General features: G+C 50.8%; 2 protein-coding genes across 2 annotated transcripts in view; one reads left to right on the top strand and one right to left on the bottom strand.

The window, feature by feature from the left end:
• Nucleotides 1-3,661: 3,661 nt before the first annotated feature.
• On the bottom strand, nucleotides 3,662-7,329 carry LOC123067203 (uncharacterized). Its single transcript, XM_044490106.1, has 3 exons — nucleotides 7,270-7,329; nucleotides 5,384-6,800; nucleotides 3,662-4,092 (listed from the first exon to the last, which is right to left on the bottom strand). The coding sequence occupies exons 1-3, from the start codon at nucleotides 7,327-7,329 to the stop codon at nucleotides 4,049-4,051; spliced, it is 1,521 nt and encodes a 506-aa protein (XP_044346041.1). The 3' UTR covers nucleotides 3,662-4,048.
• A 13,813-nt stretch (nucleotides 7,330-21,142) lies between these two features.
• The window catches only part of LOC123064488 (anthranilate synthase beta subunit 1, chloroplastic), a gene marked incomplete in the record, with an annotated part of 3,636 nt that continues 3,396 nt past the window's right edge, over nucleotides 21,143-21,382 (top strand). The window contains 1 exon segment of the mRNA XM_044487965.1: nucleotides 21,143-21,376.

Below are 21,382 nucleotides of genomic sequence, written 5' to 3' on the forward strand. Positions count from 1 at the left end.
CTGCACCCAGAACACACACCGCTTGTTGGCCGAGAGCCTGACCACACACGGGAGTCGCTTGATCACCAGCCAGGTGTTCATCACCTCCATGAACTTGGGTGGGACGACGAGCATGGCGAGGTCCTCGTTGTCCTTGATCTGCTGGTAGAATCTCATCGGCTCCCTGGCTCCCTCCTCGTGGCCCTGCCTCGGAGATCGTCCCCTTGAACGAGGCACGCTCATGAAGGCGATCCTGCCAGGCAGGTCCACCGTCATGAGCCACCTGTTCGTGGGGATGAAATCCTCGGCGCGCTCAGCTCCGGCCATGACCTGAGCTCCTCCACCCGCCACATCCCAGTCAGTCTTCAGTATCTTGTCAGGCAACATGACAAGTATTAGTATCAAACAAAGCAAGCAAGCAAACAAACAAACAAGCAAGCAAATGCCACTGATCAGTGCCATTGATCAGTGATGAATGCTAGAATGCCCAACAGCAAGTGCCACTGATCAGTGCCACTGGTCAGTGGCATGTGCTCATGGCCAAATGGCAATGATCAGTGGCACTTGGTGTTGGGCAAGAGCACTAATCTACTTGTTGTAGTGCAAATGGCACTGATCAATGACACTGATCAGTGACTTGCCCAATAGCAAGTGCCGTTGATAAGTGCCATTTTGCCCAACAGCAAGTGCCATTGATAAGTGGCATTTGCCTAGGCAAATGCCACTTATCAATGACACTTGTTGTTGGGCAAGTCACTGATCAGTGGCATCTTCTTTGCTGCAACTGGCACTGATCACTGCACTATCCTAAACAAGGAAACATCTAAAAATAGCAACAGCAAGTGCCAATAGCATCCATGTGCAGCCATACAGATTCGGGACCATCCTAAAATGGTCCTACAACATGCACGTATAACATCCACTCATGGCACAAACCCTAGCTTCAACATGCAACATGAAACAAGGACATGATCCTAACATGAACATGCCATCAGTCAACATGATTCTAGCATTTATCACTCAACATGAACATGATTCTTGCATGAACACAGCTACTAGCATGTAGCACAAATCTAGCATGTAGTAGGACTCAGACTAGCATGATTCTAGGATTCTAGCATGAACATGAATCTAGCATGTAACACAGCTACTAGCATTCTAGCATGAACACAAGCAATAGCACACACACTGTACAAAACAAGAACAGATCAGTTCGATTGGATTCGATTGGGATCGCATCCAATCGGATCTGCTAGAATCATATCAATCCTAGCACATGCCTAAGACATTAACCGCTAATCTACATCTAGGAGCACGCGCAGCTGCGGCGAACCGAGGCCGGGAACGATAGAGGTGGCGGAGCAGAGGACGAGTCGGCCCCGGCGACGGCCTGCGGCATCGGCCCCGTGCTAAACGCCACGCCGGAGGTCGAGAAGGACGGCCCGCCGACCGGAGAAAACCCTTGGACGGGGGTCAAGAAAACCCCCGAGCCCAATGGTGTCCCGAGAAGGGGCGGCTCCGTCGATGGCGCCGGCGCCGAGCCCAGGACCAGAAGGTCCGGAATCGGCGGCGGAGCAAGAGCGGCCGGTACCGCATTGGCCGGCGCTCATGGAGGAGGCCGGCAGCAGATGGGGGACGGCACTCGCAGCGCCGACGCCAGGTCGCAGCCCGAGTTCTGGAGCCCGGCCAGCCAGCACTCCTGGATGCTGGCGATGCGCTGGTCGACCAGGGTCTAAGGGCGGCGCGGCGGTGGGTGTGGCGGAGCCATCAGAGCAAAGGAGAGGAGAGGGAGGGGCGATGAGGGAGAGAGAGGGAGCGGTGGGAACAGTGCGCCTGGGCGATGACAGGAGAGTGGGGGCGAGTAATGAGACGTCGCCTCCGTCTCCCGCGCTGCCCCAGGCATGCAACTTCTCCGCGCGCGCGGCCGCGTCGGGCCAGGCTCGTGAGGAACTGCCGATTCGGCAGTTTCTGCCAGGCCAGGCTGCGGGCTGCTTTGAGGTTCGTGCGGGCCTCAAACCGCATGCAACCTAGCCAACCAAACAGGCCGCGCACATCCCTCGCGAGTCTGGTTGGACTGCATGCGGGCAACCAAACACGCCCTAGAGGAACCGAGAAAAAGGAGATGTGGTTGGATGGATAAGGAAGAAGCCTCGTGAAGTAGCATGTGTGCTTGATGGGGCCAGGCAACTCGCTGAGCCTGGTTGGCCTCCAACAGGAGACGAGTTGCACTCGAGCAGTCTGAAACAGGGGACGAGTTGCAGAAAAAGTGGACTGGGTAGAGGTTGGCTCCCGACCGTCCGATCAAGAACAGATCCTACGGACGGATACATCGCGTTATATACCTCTTTCCAGCCGTCGCCTCCTCCTCCAAGAAAAGCTAGGGTTCGTGCCTCTCGTCGGCTCCGCCGCAGGTCCGCCTCGTCTCTGGTGGCCCTAGGACCATGGGGGCGCGGTGGATCCTGGCAAGGGCCGGCGGGAGGGCTCCGTTGTTAGTCGTTTCTTCAAGATTTGTTAGGGTTTGTGTCCTATTTAGGAAGACGAGACGGCGGCGGCTCCCTGAAGATGGAATAAAGGTCTCCCCGCTTAGTCCCCATTCCGGTGATGCGTCTAGCATCGTTGGTGGGTGTGTGAAGGTGTGTCTCCGGCGGATCTATCCTCGATGAATTTGCTCGGATCTGGTTGTGGCTCGTTTATGTTCGTGTGTCTTCAGGTTGGATCCTTTCGATCTACGTTATTCTCCATCAGCGACGGTTGCTGTTCTGGTGCGTTGGTTCTACGGGGCCTTAGCACGACGACTTCCCGACTGTCTACTACAACAAGTTGTGCCCGACTCCGGCGAGCGAGGGGTGATGACGACGGCGCGTCTTCGGCTCGCTTCAGTGATTGTAGTCGTCGCTAGGTAGTCTACGGATCTGGATGTAATTTTTATTATTTCTAGTGTTCGTTGTACTTCCATGATAGAAGATGAATAGATTGAAAGTTTTCTCGAAAAAAAAAAAAAAGAACAGATCCTACGGCCACGGAGGCGGCCGACGCGTGGGGAGAAATCAGCCGGGTGAACACAAGTGTTTCCCTTACTATTAGTATGTTCAAATGTGCATAGATGGCCAGCAATCATCAACAACACATCAACATCTTGATTTTTCTTTTCTTTTGATGAATAAATCTAACCAGGATCACATTTGTACTAAAACCATAGATAGGCAATAACTAAGAAAAAGACAGCTAATAACTAAGAAAAAGAAGTACAAAAAGAAATTCCCAGTTCTAGTTTTCTTCCTACCTTACTGTTTTTCGAGAAAATGCAAAAGCTTTGAATAGATAGGCAATGAGAAGTTATTTACATAGCCCGAACAGGGCAAGCAAAGAAGTTATTCACCTTGGTTTTTTTCTTTAGGGACAAGGGTTCACCTTGTTGTGCAGCACAGAATGAGGCCACCCATCTCAAAAAGAAAATGTTTTAAAACGAGGCCACACCAGCAATCTCCTGCAATGGAATGTCTTGTCCAGCAATGGAATCTCTCGGCACCACTATAGGTTATTTTTGTTTGCATCAATCTGAAGGATATTGCTACGTATTTGTCTTCCGGTGTGTGTATATCAAATTCACATTCGCTCTGTTTCACATAGAAACACATGCGAAAATTCCACACATAGGTACGAGCCGTGTGGCAGGAAAGAATGACGACAATGGCAAATTCTGATTGTTTCTTCTCTAATTGCTGTACCGAAACTGTTTCAATACATGAACGGCTGGTCGTTCAGTGTTTCATTCCATAGACTGACAGACATTAGCTCCACACCTTGAGAGCTCTACGGAAGTTCGGACAGGACATTGCAAGTTCTAACTGCAGATAGTATAGATTCTGCATGTGAACCAACAATTTCAGCACATTGATGAAGCCCTGCTTGCAAACTTGCTGCCCCGCTTCTTTATTCCCCAGTCAAGATCCTTAGTTTGAACCAACCATGTTGCCATTACAAACGGCACACATGTTTCTTCTTCTGCACCTTTGCCTGAGGAGCCCAGTGACGCAGCTTAATTAGCAGACATCAGTTCAATTCAAGATCACAGAAGAGAATTGTGTGTCTTTAACTGGATAAGCTGGTTTGCTGTAAAACAGAGATATCAATTCGATCAGCCCATGTTGGATTAGATGGTTTTACAAAAAGAGACAAAAAATCGACTTTTACTCTCTACTGGCTGCTAAATCAGAGAATTAGTTCTCAGTTCCTCACCCTGCCTGATAAACCTGGAGTTGCTCTAGGTTGCTATCATTTCAAGATATATAACAAGGCCATAAAAGAAAATTTTAGCTAAAGATACTTGTGCAGGAGGGCAGCTACATCTTGATTTGCATAACATTGAACTCAGTAGATATTTGAAGCTTGGTGCACGTGGCAGAGTATTGATTTTACTCCCAGAGATGACAAAGATAGTAGTATCAGCTATAGCTAAGAAAAGTCTAGGCGATATAGCTCAAAATCTATTTTAAGATATGTCCTCAGCCTCACCAAATGGAATGTATGTGTAGGTTGTTTTATCTAAAAAGAAGAAATGACAATGGGAGATGACATTGTATAACTTGTAAAGTGCTGCAGAAATAGCTGACCATCTTTCCTGATCTCCGGGTCTGTTTGTGACACGATGCAATCATGAAAAGTATAAAGATAACATATACTCCGAACAGCCCAGGTGCATCACAAAGATGTAATCCTAACGAGGCACACAAACTTGAGATAGTAATGCCAAGAGAAATCTAGCTAATATATTGTCTACTAGTACAGAGCGTGTTAGTGATATATTGCTAGGACCAATATGCCTCATAAAAATCAAACTACAAACCTTTATATGAAAACAAATGATGAGCACCTGCAAAAAGAATTACACTACAAACCACATTCTACATAGCACAGCCAGCTATTTGATGTCTCTGTTTAAATGTATGTGCATGATAAACAAGAGAACTTATATAACCTTGCTAACAGAAGTAAAATGAGAAACAAGTTAGTTCCATTTGATAATGTAGATATCTTACTGATCACCACAAAATATCTCTAGCTATTTGGATATATGAAACTTGTTACATTCTCATATGATATCTGTAGCTACTCTGAGGGAATCTCTAGCAAATTACTCCTTTTATTTCTTGAAGATAATTTGAAAATATCTTATAGACATTTCCAGTATGCATAGAGTAGGAGTATGATTGCTAGTATGTTCAAAGGTATGCAAATGATTGACAATTCTCAACAGAACCTCGGCATCTTGATTTATTCTTTTTCAGACGAGTAAATCAAATTATCATGGCAAGACAACAGTTCATAACTTCAAGATAAATAAAGCTTAGTAACAAAATTTGATCCTCCTAGTCAATCAACCTTGAGCCGAGGGCTTAGTCACCTTGCTGTGTACCAACCAAAGAACAAGGCCACGGCATGATGTAGGGATAGGAAACACCACTAAGGATACGCCCAAGCTTGTTCAGCGCCGCTGTTTCCAAGCAGAAGGATAGGAGCCAGAGTGTCGAATGATGATGCTGCCACACCCCACAATAAGCAGAGAAGTACACAAATCCATCGATAATCGTCCTAACAGTCACTTGATATTTAACATTGTCTTCCTTGAATTCGCACCGAACGATTCCAGCTATCTCCTGCAACGGGAGTGACTTATCCAACATCCACCTCTCGACGCCATCGTCATCGGCTCTCCGAATCCAAACAGCAAGCACGGATTCGAATGTCAGTGGCCCCAAAGGTGCGCAGACCACACAGAGTCTTCCATCCTTGGTCTTACCAGCCGTCAATATCTCATTCCCTCTCCTGCGCGGCGGCTTATCCATCCGAGAGAATTGCATTGTAGCAGTGTTAAGCACACGGGCATCATTCATCCCAATGGTCCAATAGATGCAGCCATTCACCAGCTTAGCAGTTTGAGGCCAGAGCCCATCAATGTCTACCCATGGGAAAATCTGCCACTTGCTGGTGTCCGATGATAAAACCATGGCGCGCGCCCCGCGTTTGCTGTGCCAGACGCACACGACGCGATACGGCAAGTAGTCTTCTTCTTCTTCCTCGGCGAGGATGTAGTAATCAGAATACTGGCCCTCGCAGTCCTCCCGGCGGGGCGGCAGGGGGAAGAGGTCCAGGGTTCGCGCGAGCGGGTTGTAGACGGCGATCTGCTGAGTGCTCCAGTTGTCGAGAACAACGAATCCGTCGCGGCAGTCCTCGATTGACCACTCGGGGACGGGATCCTCGTCGTTGTCTTCGGAGCCAGAGACGCTATCCTCGCCGTCGTCTTCGGGTGCGGGTGCGGGGACAGGAACGGACACGCCATCTCCGTTGTCTTCGGGGGCGGGGGCGGGGACAGGAACAGACACGCCATCGCCGTTGTCTTCGAGGGCGGGGGCGGGGACAGGAACGGACACGGCGCCGTCTTCGGGGACCGGGAGGCGGGTGAGGAAGAAATCACCGCCGCGTACCGCCGCCGCGATGTCCGGGTCGGAGCGGCTGCGGAGAGGCACGAAGGTGGGGATGGTGGTGTCTTGGGTGGTGAGGAAATGACCTAGCAGCGGGGGTGGATGGAGCGCGCGGAAGCGGGGGACGAACGGACGGCGTCGAGGAAGGTGCGGCAGCTGAGGGCGGCGCGGACGAGGCTCGGGAGAGAGGGGAGGCAGAGGAAGATTTCGCGGAGGGTGTCTAGGTCGAGGGCGCTTATGGTTGTCGGCGAGAGTGGTGGGGGTTTCTTCGCCGGCGGCGGCTGCTGCGGTGAGGCCATGGCGCACCCGCACACAGGAGGAATGAGGGTTTCGTTTCAGCTAAAGGAGGCAGTGACTATTGTGTGGGCTCTGACGGCCCAAGAAGCCGACGAAAAAATCGGCCACCAGGCCGACATGCAAGAAAACGTGCCACTTTTTCCCTAAAAAAACGTGACATTATCTGACTGAAACCATTTTTTTTTCTTTTGCGGGTAGACTGAAACCAATGTTTATTATTTAAGAAAAAAGACCATCATGGCCAGCTTTATATTAAGAAGAAACGAGGAGTACATTGTTCACAAACACACTAAAAATACAGTCAAGGGCTCATTACAAAGTCTTATTACAATAAAATAAGAAAATTTAGCCAGCACATGTGCCGCTTTATTAGCTGATCGAAAACAATGTTTAAAGTTGACCTTCCAATCAACGAAGAAACGTCCATGCATTATGTGGAAATCGCCGAAGCCGCATTCCACCATCTTGACTGTCCGGAGGTGAATTCAACAACAATTTGAGAATCAGATACCGCTTCTACCCGGTTGAATCCAAGAGAATTTGCCAATATAAATCCATCGCACAATGCCATCGCCTCTATTGTGATCACATCAGCAGCATTATTAAGGGATGAGAAGGGAGTTTTTATTGAGACCGAAATCAATGTTGTCTAAACTGTCGCATTGGATGATACGGAGGTGATTATGAACATAAGCATAGTAGATGTAATTTCTATTATTTCTGATGTTCGTTGTACTATCATGATTGAAAATGAATAGATTGAAAGCTTTTTCCCATGAAAAAGTAGTCGTAGTCACTACCGTGTCTCTACAGCACTTAACGACGTACAAGAGCATCATCAACAAGTCTCATTTCCCATATAGAAAAACTGGTATAACATGAATTGGGCTAAAAAAACTGTTCCAAAATGTCTGTAAAAAAAATGGGACTCCCAATCTCGAGTGTGGTGATTTGTGTCATGAACAGTAAATTAAATATAATTGAAAATTAATTCAAAACATATATTCTTTTTCCATCTAAGATGCTCGAATGCGTGATGTGCCTGAAATTTTTTGTGGTGTTTGTACATTCGAGGAGGCCGTGACAAAAAGAATTAGTTGTGAAACTAACTTTGAGAAAACAGCACTATTTGAACCCATTTTTTTCAAAGAGCTCGTCCCGACCCGACTGAGGGAGTCCTGGATTAGGGGGTGTCCGGATGGCCGGACTAAGACCTTTGGCCGGACTCCTGGACTACGAAGATACAAGATTGAAGACTCCGGCCCGTGTCCAGATGGGACTTTCCTTGGCGTGGAAGGCAAGCTTGGCGATACGATATGAAGATCCCCTCCCATTGTAACCGACTCTGTGTAACCCTAGCCCTCTCCGGTGTCTATATAAACCGAAGAGTTTTAGTCCGTAGGACGAACAACAATCATACCATAGGCTAGCTTCTAGGGTTTAGCCACTCCGATCTCATGGTAGATCGACTCTTGTACTACCCATATCATCAATATTAATCAAGCAGGAGTAGGGTTTTACCTCCATCGAGAGGGCCCGAACCTGGGTAAAAACATCGTGTCCCTTGTCTCCTGTTACCATCCGCCTAGACGCACAGTTTGGGACCCCCTACCCGAGATCCGCCGGTTTTGACACCGACATTGGTGCTTTCATTGAGAGTTCCGCTGTGTCGTCACCATCAGGAAGGATGCCGCATCCCGTCTTTAAAGACGGCGTCGTTGCTAAAGGAGCTTTGGCTGTCGGCCAAACTCTCCGGCTAGGCAGGTTTTTGATGACCGCATGTCCGGCCGCCGCGCCGACGATGACCTCTCGGGTCATCGAAAGCAATCTTCACATCAGCTTGGAGCTTGCCGAGCAGTTAGATCCGATGGAGCTCTTCTCCCTGAACGAGCTCTTGGATCGCATCGCGGCCCTGGGAGTCGCTACTAATTACGACCAGATTGGGCTTAAACCCGATCAGAGAGAGATCGACTCTCCCCAGGTCACCCATCACGTTGAAGTGGTGGAAAACAATGCGGCGGGTCTCCACCCGCCCTAAGGACCAGATGTGTCCGGATTCCCGATCCCTCCATGCCGGACACCCGCGGAGGGGAGGATGTCGCGCAAACCCTGAACCTAAAGTCAGGCAGCAGGCCTGATTCATTGAATAATGTCCAAGAAAGCCGGCTTCCGAATTCGGAAAACGCTTGGCCCCTGAATCTTACATCGGGCAAGGTTTCGGATTTAATTCCACCCGCCCACCCAACAATGAGGGATTTATCCCTAATACGGCAAGAGCCCGGAGAAACAGTACACCACTACTGAGCCAGATTCCTCCTGGTTATGAACAGGATAAAGGACTGCAGCGAGAAAGAAGCAATCTCACTCTTCTGTAACAACTGCACGGACATCGGAATCCTCAACGCCATAAGTCGCCGCGAAATTACATGATTCGCCGACTTGACATCCATAGTACGAAAGTACAGTGCGACTGAAAGCGTTCGGAAAACCGAAGATAAATTCTGGGACAATCCGGCCCCGAATACAACACGAGTCCGAAACAAAAGGGTGCATTATCACCAGGCATCTGAGCCAAACATCAAAAAACAAAAACCCTCTACAGGGTACGGGACCGTACTGGAAGGATGGCTCAATGCACCCTGTAAAATTCATAATTCAGGGGAAGCCACACCAACGCACAGCCTTAGAGCATGTTGGATACTACGGCAGGTGGCCCGAAGCGACGAGGAGCTTTTAACTCCAGCACCCGAAGAATACCTCCCCAGTACGGTGTCGACAGTCTTCGAGACCTTCACATCAAACAATGCAAGGAAACGAACGCTCCGCAACCTTGCCGAAGTCTACCAAGTAGCAACAATAAACCCATGGAATGACACGGCTATCACCTTTAATGCCAGTGATGAACCTAAATTCCGGACAGCCCGAGCACCAGCCGCACTGGTCCTCAGTCCGATAGTGGACGACTTCCGACTTACAAAGGTACTCATGGACGGCGGAAGCAGACTCAACCTCATCTACGAGGAAACCCTGCGAAAAATGGAAATTGACTGGAGCCGCATTGAGCGAAGCAACACAACTTTTAGGGGAATAATTCCAAGCCGGGAAGCGTGCTGTTCAGGAAAAATCACACTGGACGTGGTGTTCGGCATGCCGGATAATTACAGATCCGAGGAGGTCACGTTTCAAGTGGCCCCGTTTAGTAGTGGATACCATGCTCTGCTAGGGCGAGAAGCATTTACAATTTTCCAAGCCATACCCCATTATGGGTACATGAAGCTCAAAATGCCCGGACCCAGCGGAATCATCACTCTCGCAAGTGATCCGGACATAGCGCTCCGCGCTGAAAACAAGACAGCCGCACTGGCCCTGGAGGCATTATCCGAGGCCCTAGCGGCCAAGGAATTAACTGCGTTGCGGTCTAAGGTGGACAGGGACGATGTGATACTAGACAAGAGATCAAAGTCCACCTCTTTTAAACCAGCGGACGAAATAGTCAAATTCTAAGTCCATCCAACGGACCCTACAAAAACGGCCTCCATCGGGGCACAGCTAAAACCCGATGTAGACGCCGCACTCAGAGACTTCCTGCGAGAAAATTGGGACATTTTCGCCTGGCACCCCTCAGATATGCCAGGAATCCCATGCAGACTGGCCGAGCACAACCTGAATATCCTAAAAGGGTTTAAACCCGTCAAGCAGACTCTACGGCGTTTTTCTGAACCCAAGAGACAAGCCATGGGAGAGGAGCTAGCAAAACTGCTGGAGGCCGGATTCATCAGAGACATAAAACATCCGGACTGGCTAGCAAACCTGGTGATGGTACCAAAGAAGGACAAAACTTGGCGCCTATGTGTCGATTTCAAAGACCTAAACAAGGCATGTCCAAAAGACCCTTTCCCACTCCCCCGAATTGATCAAATCATCGATGCCACCGCAGGACACGACTCATTGTGTTTCCTCGATGCATACTATGGCTACCATCAAATCAAGATGGCAGAGTCAGACCAAGCCGCAACGGCATTCATCACCCCATACGGCCCATTCTGCTTCAACACGATGCCCTTCGGGCTCAAAAACGCCGGCACAACATATCAGCGCATGATTCAGACATGTCTGGCCAACCAGATCGGCAAAACAGTTGAAGCATATGTAGATGACGTGGTCGTCAAAACAAAACACGTCGATACTCTAGTAGACGACTTGAGGCTCACGTTCGACAATCTCCGAACATATGACATTAAGCTCAACCCGGAAAAATGCGTTTTCGGCGTACCAACCGGAAAGCTCTTGGGCTTCATCGTATCCGGTAGAGGAATTGAAGCAAACCCAGCCAAGATCCGAGCTCTGTCACAATTGGATACCCCAAAGGACCTTAAACTTATACAAAACTGATAGGATGTGTGGCGGCTCTAAGCCGCTTTATCTCCCGCTTAGGAGAAAAGGCATTACCCTTTTATCGCCTCCTGCGGCGCACCGACCACTTCGAGTGGACGGATGCCGCCACGGCCGGACTCGAAGAAATAAAAGCCATACTGGCAACAAATCCGGTCCTGGCCGCGCCCAACACGGGCGAACCAATGCTATTATACATCGCGACAACCCATCAAGTTGTAAGCGCGGTGCTCGTCGTCGAATGAGAAGCGGACGGACACAAGTTCCCCCTCCAAAAACCAGTGTACTACGTGTCCACTGTACTAACTCCATGCAAGTCACGGTACCTGCATTATCAAAAGATAGCGTATGCAGTGTTCATGGCATCCCGGAAGCTGTGACACTACTTTCAAGAGTGCTCCATAACAGTGGCATCCGAAGTACCCCTTAATGATATTATAAACAACCACGACGCAACGGGCCGGATTGCCAAATGGGCCATCGAGCTCCTCCCATTCGACATAACCTACAAACCAAGGCGAGCTATTAAGTCGCAGGTTTTGGCCGACTTCATTGCCGAATGGACTGAAGCTGAACTCCCTAAAGAGTACGGCGCATACTCCAACTGGATCATGCACTTCGACCGCTTCAAAATATTGGCTGGCCTGGGGGCTGGCGTCGTTCGGACGTCCCCAACTGGAGACACAGTCCAATACGTACTTCAGATAATGCACACGGATTCCAACAGCGCAGCCGAATACGAGGCCCTTTTACATGGCCTCCGGATGGCAGTCTCCATGGGCATTCAGCGCCTAAAGGTCCGCAGGGATTCAAACCTCACAATATCCCAAATAAATGGAGACTTCGACGCCAAGGATCCGAAAATGGCAGCTTATCGCAACGCCATCTTAAAGATGTCAGCTCGGTTTGAGGGGCTTGAATTTCATCACATAGCCCGGGAAAATAACCAAGCAGCAGACCTGTTGGCACGCATTGGTGCCAAGCACGAGGCCGTCCCTCCCAACATCTTCCTAGAAAGGCTGTTCAAGCCATCCGTATCATGGGAAGGAGAATCCGGAAACAATAGCCCGGACACAACTACACCGCCCCTCACTGAACATTCTGACACAGTTGGGGGCTCCGCCAATGAAACAACGTCGTCAGCCCACGCAATAATGGCAGTCATTGCCCCTTAGACAGAACCATTCCTAGCCTACCTAACTAGGCAGGAACTTTCCGAGGACCAAAACGAGGCCCGCTGCATAGTGCGGCGATCTAAAGCCTACAAAGTCCACAAGGGAGAGCTTTACAAGAAAAGCACAACCGGAGTCCTTCAAAGGTGTATCTCCGAAGAGGAAGGGCAAGATCTTTTGGCTGAAATTCATGCCAGACTCGGCGGGCACCACGCTGCAGCCCGGGCCCTTGTAAGCAAGGCCTTCCGTACCGGATTTTATTGGCCAACGGCCCGGGAAGACGCTCAGGACTTAGTGCAATGATGTGTTGGTTGCCAGTTATTCGCCAACCAAAGCCACATGCCGCCTACCGCCCTACAAACTATACCCATTACCTGGCCTTTCGCGGTCTGGGGGCTTGACATGGTTGGACCCCTTAAAGGAGGAACCCACAAGCAAAAATATCTACTGGTCATGGTGGACAAATTCACCAAATGGATAGAAGCCAAGCCTGTAAAGACGGCCGAATCCGGACCAGTGATAGACTTCATATCCGGGGTCGTACACCGTTACGGTGTCCCCCACAGCATCATAACAGACAACGGCACAAACTTCACGGCCAATGAAGTCGAGCTTTGGTGCAAAAACATGGGCATCAAGCTCGACTATGCTTCAGTCTATCACCCTCAAACTAACGGCCAAGTCAAACGGGCCAACGGTCTCATTATGAGCGGCATCAAACCCAGACTAGTGCGATCCCTCAAGGAATCTAACATGCACTGGGTAGAGGAGCTTGACTCTGTACTCTGGGGGCTGCAGACCACGCCGAATCGCACTACCGGATTCACACCATTTTTTATGGTATACGACGCAGAGGCAGTACTTCCATGCGACATAATCCACGACTCACCTCGAGTGCGCATGTACGAAGAAAGAGAAGCCGGGCTCGATCGGCAGGACAGCTTGGATGCATTGGAAGAGGAGCGCGACGTGGCAAAAGCTCGTTCTGCATTCTATCAACAGCAGGCTCGAAGATACCAAAGCAGAGAAGTACGGGCCAAAACCTATAACATTGGCGAACTAGTTCTACGCCTGCCGGACAAGAAAAAGGATAAATTAAAGCCCAAATGGGAGGGCCCCTTCATAATCGACCAAGTACTGACCGGCAGAGCGTACCGTCTGCGAAACGCATCGGATAACCGACTCGAGCCGAACCCATGGAACGCAGCACGCCTACGAAGGTTCTACGCCTAGCTCCGGACTCCGTGTTCGTTTCCTTTCTCCGTCCCTTTGTTTTATTTTTTATTTGCAGTTCGGGATTTTGCTCCTTCTCCCTACCTTTTTTTTTCTCACAAGCCCTTAGGGGCTTGCCTGTGCATTATTCGCACATACCCGAGGCGCTACTTGTGCTCATAATACCTGGGGGCTTCTTTACCAAGAAGTTTATATAAAAAGGGCCTCATGCCCAAAACATGTGTGATGCTTCCGCATGAACCTTTTATACACCATTATATGCATCGATATGACTTAAGTTTTGGCCAAGCTGGGTTGCTTGGCTCCTGTGCTTACCCCTACGTTCCCGTTCGTTTGGCTAGGTGGTAAAGGGAGCACCTTTGCGATTGTTACTGCCGGGTCATCCGGATGTGTACCTTAGACTGGGTGAAGCTGAAAGCTAGCGTTCTTAAGGGAATATTCGGTTGGTGAACAAAAAGATGATCTTTCGCATTTATTCATTTGCCCCCAGATGCTTTTCTGCTCTTTCTGGCAGTTCGGACATGCACTTTAGGGCATGCCTCCCAGGGAAAGGAACCCCTAACGGAACTATTCTCCTTGGAAGATGTTTCTTACTAACCATGTAATATAACATAACTAGTTGGGCACTTGTCTGCTAAAGCACTTATGACCCCTACGCCTTGTCTCCATGCATGCCCCGGTTCTTACATAATCGAGAGGGTATTCGGACACACTCCGGACTTTAGGGTCCAGAGGTCGAAGCGAAAAGGTCCACAATGACAAACAATCTACAATCCGGCTAGAAGACATTTTTTATGTCATTTTTTACAGAGTCAATCCGACTCGGCATATTCTTCTTCAATACCATCCAACAGGCGGTCTAATTTACAGTCCTGTTGGGAATACTTTGCAGCCAGCTCCACCTGGCCATATGCTAAGCTGACCGGGATCTCCTTTCCGTCCGGACCTATGGGGCTGACCTCGGCCATGTGGTTTGGGTCAGCCTTCGTGTACCGAGTCTTCACCATGGCCCAGGCCTCCCTGGCACCTTGACGGCAAGCTGATATCTTCCACAACTGGAAGCGCTGCCGCACTCCCTCCAGCTTCTTGGTAAGCTCCTCAAGGCCTTCGGGCACGGAGAGGGATGGCCACATAGCCTGGATGACGCTTTGCATTGCCTGCCGAACTCGTTCGTGTAGTTGCAACAGCTCGGGAAGAAGGTCTCCCGATGAACCGGGCATTTCTTCCGCCGGACGACCCGTCAGCAGACCTACAGACATAGCTCTGTCAATCGACTTCCTCGCCGAATTCTTTTTTCGAAGATTCGTTCAAGCACTTACTAAAAATGCCGCATCGAAGTCGCCGATTCTCCTTCACGGCAGAAGACAGCTGAATACGAACATTTTTCAGTTCCTCGCCCAGCTGGGTATTGGCGTCTTGAAGCTTGTTCTTCTCTTGCCTCACCCTCATCAGCACGCTCTCGCCAGCCTTTAGTTGGCGTAGGAGTTGTTGCTTGTCCGGATTTACTCCGGCCTCATCTGCATTATTATCGTCAGGGTTGCACGCCTGCCGCATTTTAAAACGGAAGTACCTTTCGACGCATATATTACCTGCGGGGTCCCATTGACATTTTCTGAAGTGGCCAATGCGGCCTCGAGCTGGGCCTTGCACTCTTCGAGCTCCTGGGACAATTGCGTGTTCTTCTTTGTAAGACACTGCATAGTACATGATCCTTCAAACAGTTATCTTCACTGTTTCAAGTCTCGGGGGCTACTGACATATATAACCTTCAATTTTACTCACCTGTATGTCTTTCACATACTACTCCGTGGCTCTGGCTAAACCATTTTGAGCAGCACGGAGATACGCATCTCCTGTATTAAAGGCGTCCAACGCCTCTGGGGAAAAACACGCGTCACGAAGAACAGTCCGGCGACGCCTGTGGTTCAGGGCACTCTCCACCTCTGAATTGGTGGCAGATAGCCCGTCGGCGCCCTCTATCGGAGGAGCGCCTAAGGCGCGTCCCGTGTCCGCCTCCGCTTCTGGACCCGGGCTCGAACCTTGGCCGGCGGACATAGTCCGGCGGGCTCTCTTCTTTCTAAGAAAATCATGAGCATTAGTAAGACTCAAGGGCACAAACCCTAGGCGTTAAATCCGCACGCCATACCGTTGCGCCGGAATCTCGATCTGGTCCGCACTTCTTTTTTGGCCCGCCTGGCTTCAGTGGCCCTTGTTGGCTGCCCACCGTGGGCTCGGCCTTCCGCCTCAAGGATTTACCCTGTGAAACGCTGTTAGTACACAGCATGCAAGATAAAACATGAGAATACTGGGACTTCGGTCTTAGTTACCTTGGAGGCTGGCAGTAGTCCGGGATAGTCGGTCGTGATGGCCACTAAGGAGTTATCCTTGCTCAATTGATGAAATACTCCATCAATCAACTCCACGCATAAGTCCGGATCTTCTTGGGAGTCCGGATCGAGGGGCCGTTCCGGGTCCTCGGGTTGTGGAGCAGGGCTGTTTATTTCCTTCACAGCCTGGCGCAGCTCCTGCGTTTAAACATTACTAGTCTAAGTACTCAACTACAGGGATTTCAAAAACGGATAGGCAAGTGAAAGTGTCCGCTCACCCAACTAGGAGGATTGTACATAGAGAATCCGCCTTCCGGGTTGACACGGAGGAATTCTTCCTCTTCCCCCTTGTACAAAGTGGATAAGATTCTCGTTAAAGTGGCGGCCGAATCTGGTCCCTTGCGACCGCACCGGGTAGCGTCATCCTCTCCATTGAAATCCCACACGGGGTGGCCTCTGTATTGAAGCGGCTGCACCCCTCGCGTAATGCATATGGCCATAACCTTAATCATGGCCAATCCGGAATGAGCCAACAACCTTATCCGGCTCATCAGGTACAGGACATCCCTGTCAGCTTCCCTCTGAGGGTTCCGTGGGCGCCAACTCAGGCGCTTCTTCAACGGGGCATTACCGAACTCGGGGAGGCCGATCCGTACAGGGTCCAGCAGGGGGGACGTCATCTATATAAAACCACTCCGAGGGCCAGTCCTCGGACGTCCTCTTTGGGGTGCCGGATAGATATCCGGTCCCGGCGATGCGCCATAGTTCGGCTCCGCCCACCTGATAAATAGACCCCTCCTAAGAACGGGGCACAAGTCAAAACAACCTCTTCCACAGCGCGAAATGGGCCTCAACACCCAAGAACAACTCGCAGAGGGCCACGAAGCCCGCGACGTGCAAAATGGAGGCGGGCGTGAGGTTATGTAGCTGGAGGCCGTAGAACTCTAGCAACCCTCGGAGAAACGGATGAATTGGAAATCCTAGTCCTCTCATCAAATAAGGGACTAGGCATACCCGCTCTCCTTGAGAGGGATTGGGAATGCCCTCCGCCTGCTCTCCGCCGCTATAGGCAGCAACCCCGGCTCGAACTGGGACCATATATGCAGGGGGAGAAGCCCCTTGGACTGAAGCACTACTAACTGGCTATGCGGGACGGAACACCGCCCCCAATCTCCGGGCCGAGGGCTGGAGGTGCGAGAGGAGGAGCGGCACCGACTGGCCATGATGGAATGGATCTCTGTCGAAGGCGCTCTGATGAAGACTCGCGGAGGGAAGATGGTGCGAATTGGATCTAAATCCCCGTCTCTTTTATGGGCGGCTCATTAACGCAACCGGGGTGGTAAGTGAAAAGAAAACCCCCTGGCTTTTCGCATTCGTTTGACGCGTGGAAGATGGTCATTATGGGGCACAGAAGCCAAGGAGGACAAGACGCACTAGAAGCCGGACACTATTCGACGGATACAGACAATTTGCAGGAGAACCCGCCTTGCAATGCCGAAGACAACTTGCGCGCCGGACTCGTCGCCATTGAAGCCTGGTTCGGGGGCTACTGAGGGAGTCCTAGATTAGGGGGTGTCCGGATGGCCAGACTAAAACCTTTGGCCGAACTCCTGGACTACGAAGATACAAGATTGAAGACTCCGGCCCGTGTCCGGATGGGACTTTCCTTGGCGTGGAAGGCAAGCTTGGCGATATGATATGAAGATCTCCTCCCATTGTAACCGACTCTGTGTAACCCTAGCCCTCTCCGGTGTCTATATAAACCGGAGAGTTTTAGCCCGTAGGACGAACAACAATCATACCATAGGCTAGCTTCTAGGGTTTAGCCACTCCGATCTCATGGTAGATCTACTCTTGTACTACCCATATCATCAATATTAATCAAGCAGGAGTAGGGTTTTACCTCCATCGAGAGGGCCCGAACCTGGGTAAAAACATCGTGTCCCTTGTCTCCTGTTACCATCCGCCTAGACGCACAGTTCGGGACCCCCTACCCGAGATCCGCCGGTTTTGACACCGACACCGACCGTCTCTCCCAGCCGCGCTTCTCAAGCTTGCCGGACCTCCCTGACTGGCCACCGCTTCCTCTTCTTCACATCGCCTTCCCGTCCAGAATGTGTTCGAGGAATTTCCTCACCATTTTTTTGTGATGTCGGAAGAATTGTCGTTGAAATTGATGTGCATATTTTGCAAGATGAACTCTCTTGTTGAGTTAATTTTTGGACGACTCATCATCTATGAGGATGCAAACTTGATATGGTGATTTGTTATGTTTATTTTGAATGGTTTGGATCATTTCTTATGTTCTTAGATTTGGATTTCATACCAAATTTCATATATTGTGATTTTCTAATTAAGTTCAATTATGTGTCCATCCATGAGCGGCGGAGGGCAATGCAGAGCGTGAACTCCTCCTCGTCCGGTGTGGATGAGCTGAAGTCCTCCTTGACGAGCTCTACCCAACCGATGGAGTCGAATTCACAGTCGGATCTGTCGTCGGCCATGGTGTAGAGGAGGGTTGAGGAAGGGGAGGAGACGGGCAGTGGAGAAGTGTGATCAAGAGGAGTTAGGGTTTGACTATGGTTTGCTGTCCAGGCAGGGTATTTGTGGGCACAAGGTGGGGGCAGCGTGGACCAGCTTGAGTCGGTCTCGCGCGGCGAAGGCGGCCGGGCGTGTCCAGTTCGCCCCATATCCACCCCATATATGGGTTAGGTGGTGCCAGTAAGCCCGAACATTTAGGTTGGCCATGCGCGGTTCACTTGGATGGCAAATTGTTGTTCATGTAATGATCAGGCGTGTCGCACAAACATTTAGGGGGGGATGGGCCTCCGATTGTAGATGCTCTGAGGGCATGTCCAACGCCGTCCTCAAATCAGAGTCACTATCCGTCCGCGGATGTGTCTGGACATGTCGGTGGACACAGACACGAGAGCCGGCCATCCAGCGCAATGCCCTAAACATCTAAGCCGTATTTCAAAGGTGACTTGAATAAACATGACAAATTTCATGCAAACCGTACGATTATTATTTAAACCGGACCAAAATGAGAAAAAGTTTGACATATTTTATTAAACATTTTTTGCATAGCTAAAGTCATTAGTCTAAATCTTCGCCGACATGGAGACGTCTATATCCCACTTGCCCAAATATGTCTCCCACGTGCCGCTCTTCCTCGTCGGAGTCCGCCGTTTGGCCATGGATGTCGCATGTGAAGCTAAGGTCCATGATGGACGTGGACGGGCCAGTGACATGGTCATTGCCGTACTGCGTGAATTGGGTGGGTGACGCAACCGACACAGAGTTGCCGCCGCAGGTAGTAGCGTCCCTGTCCGCGATCGCCTACGCTGCCTCAGCGTCCCCTGTGCCTCGATCTCTGTGAACAGGGCGACACTCTTCGTTCACGTCGGATGTCGCGGGCTACCATGGACCGGTACAACCCCTGCTGCTCATCCAAGAAGGTCGGATTCTCCATGACCATATCCGTGATGAGATCATCATTTTCTTGCTCGCTGATGATTTGTTCCTCCATGAATTGGTGCTACTCGAGGAGCTGCAGATTGTGCCCATGCTCCTCCTGAAGCATCTCCAATGTGGCGCCTCTTTTCGAAAGGACGACTGGAGCGGTCGCACAAGAGAGGGAAGCATGCATGGGGGTGGCTTTTGAGTGGGACCCTTTGTCAGACGCGTACAGGGTAGAAGTCCGGACTCCCGCAAAGTCCCCTGCTTTGCATCCAGTTGTGGGAAACGAATGCACAGGCACGTTTGCGGACAAATATGGATCCGCGTTGAATGGTAAAGTGTGTCCGGACGTTTGCTGGCGGGCTATGTGAAGGTCCGCACACCGCACTGGAGACGACTTTACAAAACAAATACATATCGCCTAATCCAGTCTTGGTCACGTGACACATATTTGAGGTGGTTTTCAGCAGATGAAGCACACATCGTCCCTGACAGGCCGACGTCTAGTCGCGCCATCAGATGGGAACCTGCCTGAGCGGATTTGCCTTCGAGGGCTCTAGGCCTGGAGCACTGCTGCGTAAGTGCAAAAGCTGCGCTCAAAGCCAGATAGATGAGCTAAATTCCTTGTGAAACGAAAGCCAGATCTATCTCCGCTGGCTAGGGAACACATTATGCCGGCGAAACTTTGGCTGTGAGCCACGATTTTGTTGTCGGGAAATTGTAGGCGGCAAGGTGCAGAGTGGCTAAAGCGAAGGAAGCAACATTATTCTGCCACGGGATTCGGTGACGCGGCGCATGTGGGTGGTCTTCGCTTTGCTGGCCGCCGCCGATGCCGAGCCGTGGCCCATGCGATGCACGAAGGGTTGTCGAGGGCCCGATCAAACCCATCCATGGACGCCCGCGCGCCTTCACAGAAACCCTCGTTTGTCAAGTGGTTTCAGTTCATTCAACTTGCGGGTGGTGATCACGCGCGCATGACACCATAATCATTTGAGAAGGGCAGGGCACGTACGATCTCCTCTCATTCTCAGCTGCTACCATACCAAGCGGTGGTAAAAGCAGAGTGGCAGTGCTGCTCGTGCCGGCACGATCTGTTGGGGTGGTGGTTGGATCGGATCGGTCGAGGTCCGAGGAGGAGGCCACCACATGCCATGCGTCCGGCCAACCGTGCCAGTGTTTGCAAACGCAAGTAACATCGGGGAGCCAATAATGGCCACTTAGGCCCTCCACTCTATGTAGGCCAAAAATGGTGCCAAATTCACCTTTACTTCATTTGGCACCGGTGCTCTTCATTGCCCAAGCGCTGCCATAAAAAAAATTCTGGGAACAGGAGCATCTACTTGCTCCGATGTCAGAACCAACAAGGCAATAAACTAAGCCTGATGCTCAAGGGAAGAAGCGGCAGTGAGCCAGGAGCAAGACGCTGCTAGTGGGGCAACTGTTGCTGATATACACTTGTTTATATGTGTGGGTCTGACCTTAATCGATGCCCAATTTTTTCACAGTGTGCGGGCGGTGCTAAATATATTTCATCTGGTATCATCGTCTGCGTGGCATATTTTTCAGAGTTGTGGCATCGAACACATTGTGGAAGGCCTTATAGGGAAGAAGAAGATCTGAATCTGCATCTGTTTGGACTAGAGCCCAGTCCAATGGCCTTACGCAAGGGCAACCCCGAGCCCGAACAACCAAAACCCAACAGCTCTGCCTACCAGCCCATTTCCTTTGCTTTCGGCCTAGCCAGAGTAACACAGCCCAGCCCATCTCCTTCCGACCTTAGCCGCAGCGCCGCCCGCTACTACCGCTCGCCGGCTCGCCGCCAGGCTGGCCACCACCGCTCCCTACCCGCCCCGCCATTGCCGTCTGTCGCACCTCCTACTCCCAAGTTCCTGCCCCGTCTGTCCCTGTCTCGAGCGTCCGTCGTCCTCCGGCCACGACAACGGTGGAGGTGCGCCACCGACGCGACGACTCCAACCAGTGAACCCGAGCACGCACCTCACACCATTCTCCCCCGTTCTTGACCCCTTCCTTGCCACAAACA

The sequence above is a fragment of the Triticum aestivum genome, chromosome 3B (genome assembly GCF_018294505.1).
Source record: "Triticum aestivum cultivar Chinese Spring chromosome 3B, IWGSC CS RefSeq v2.1, whole genome shotgun sequence".
In the NCBI taxonomy this organism is placed as follows: Eukaryota; Viridiplantae; Streptophyta; class Magnoliopsida; order Poales; family Poaceae; genus Triticum; species Triticum aestivum.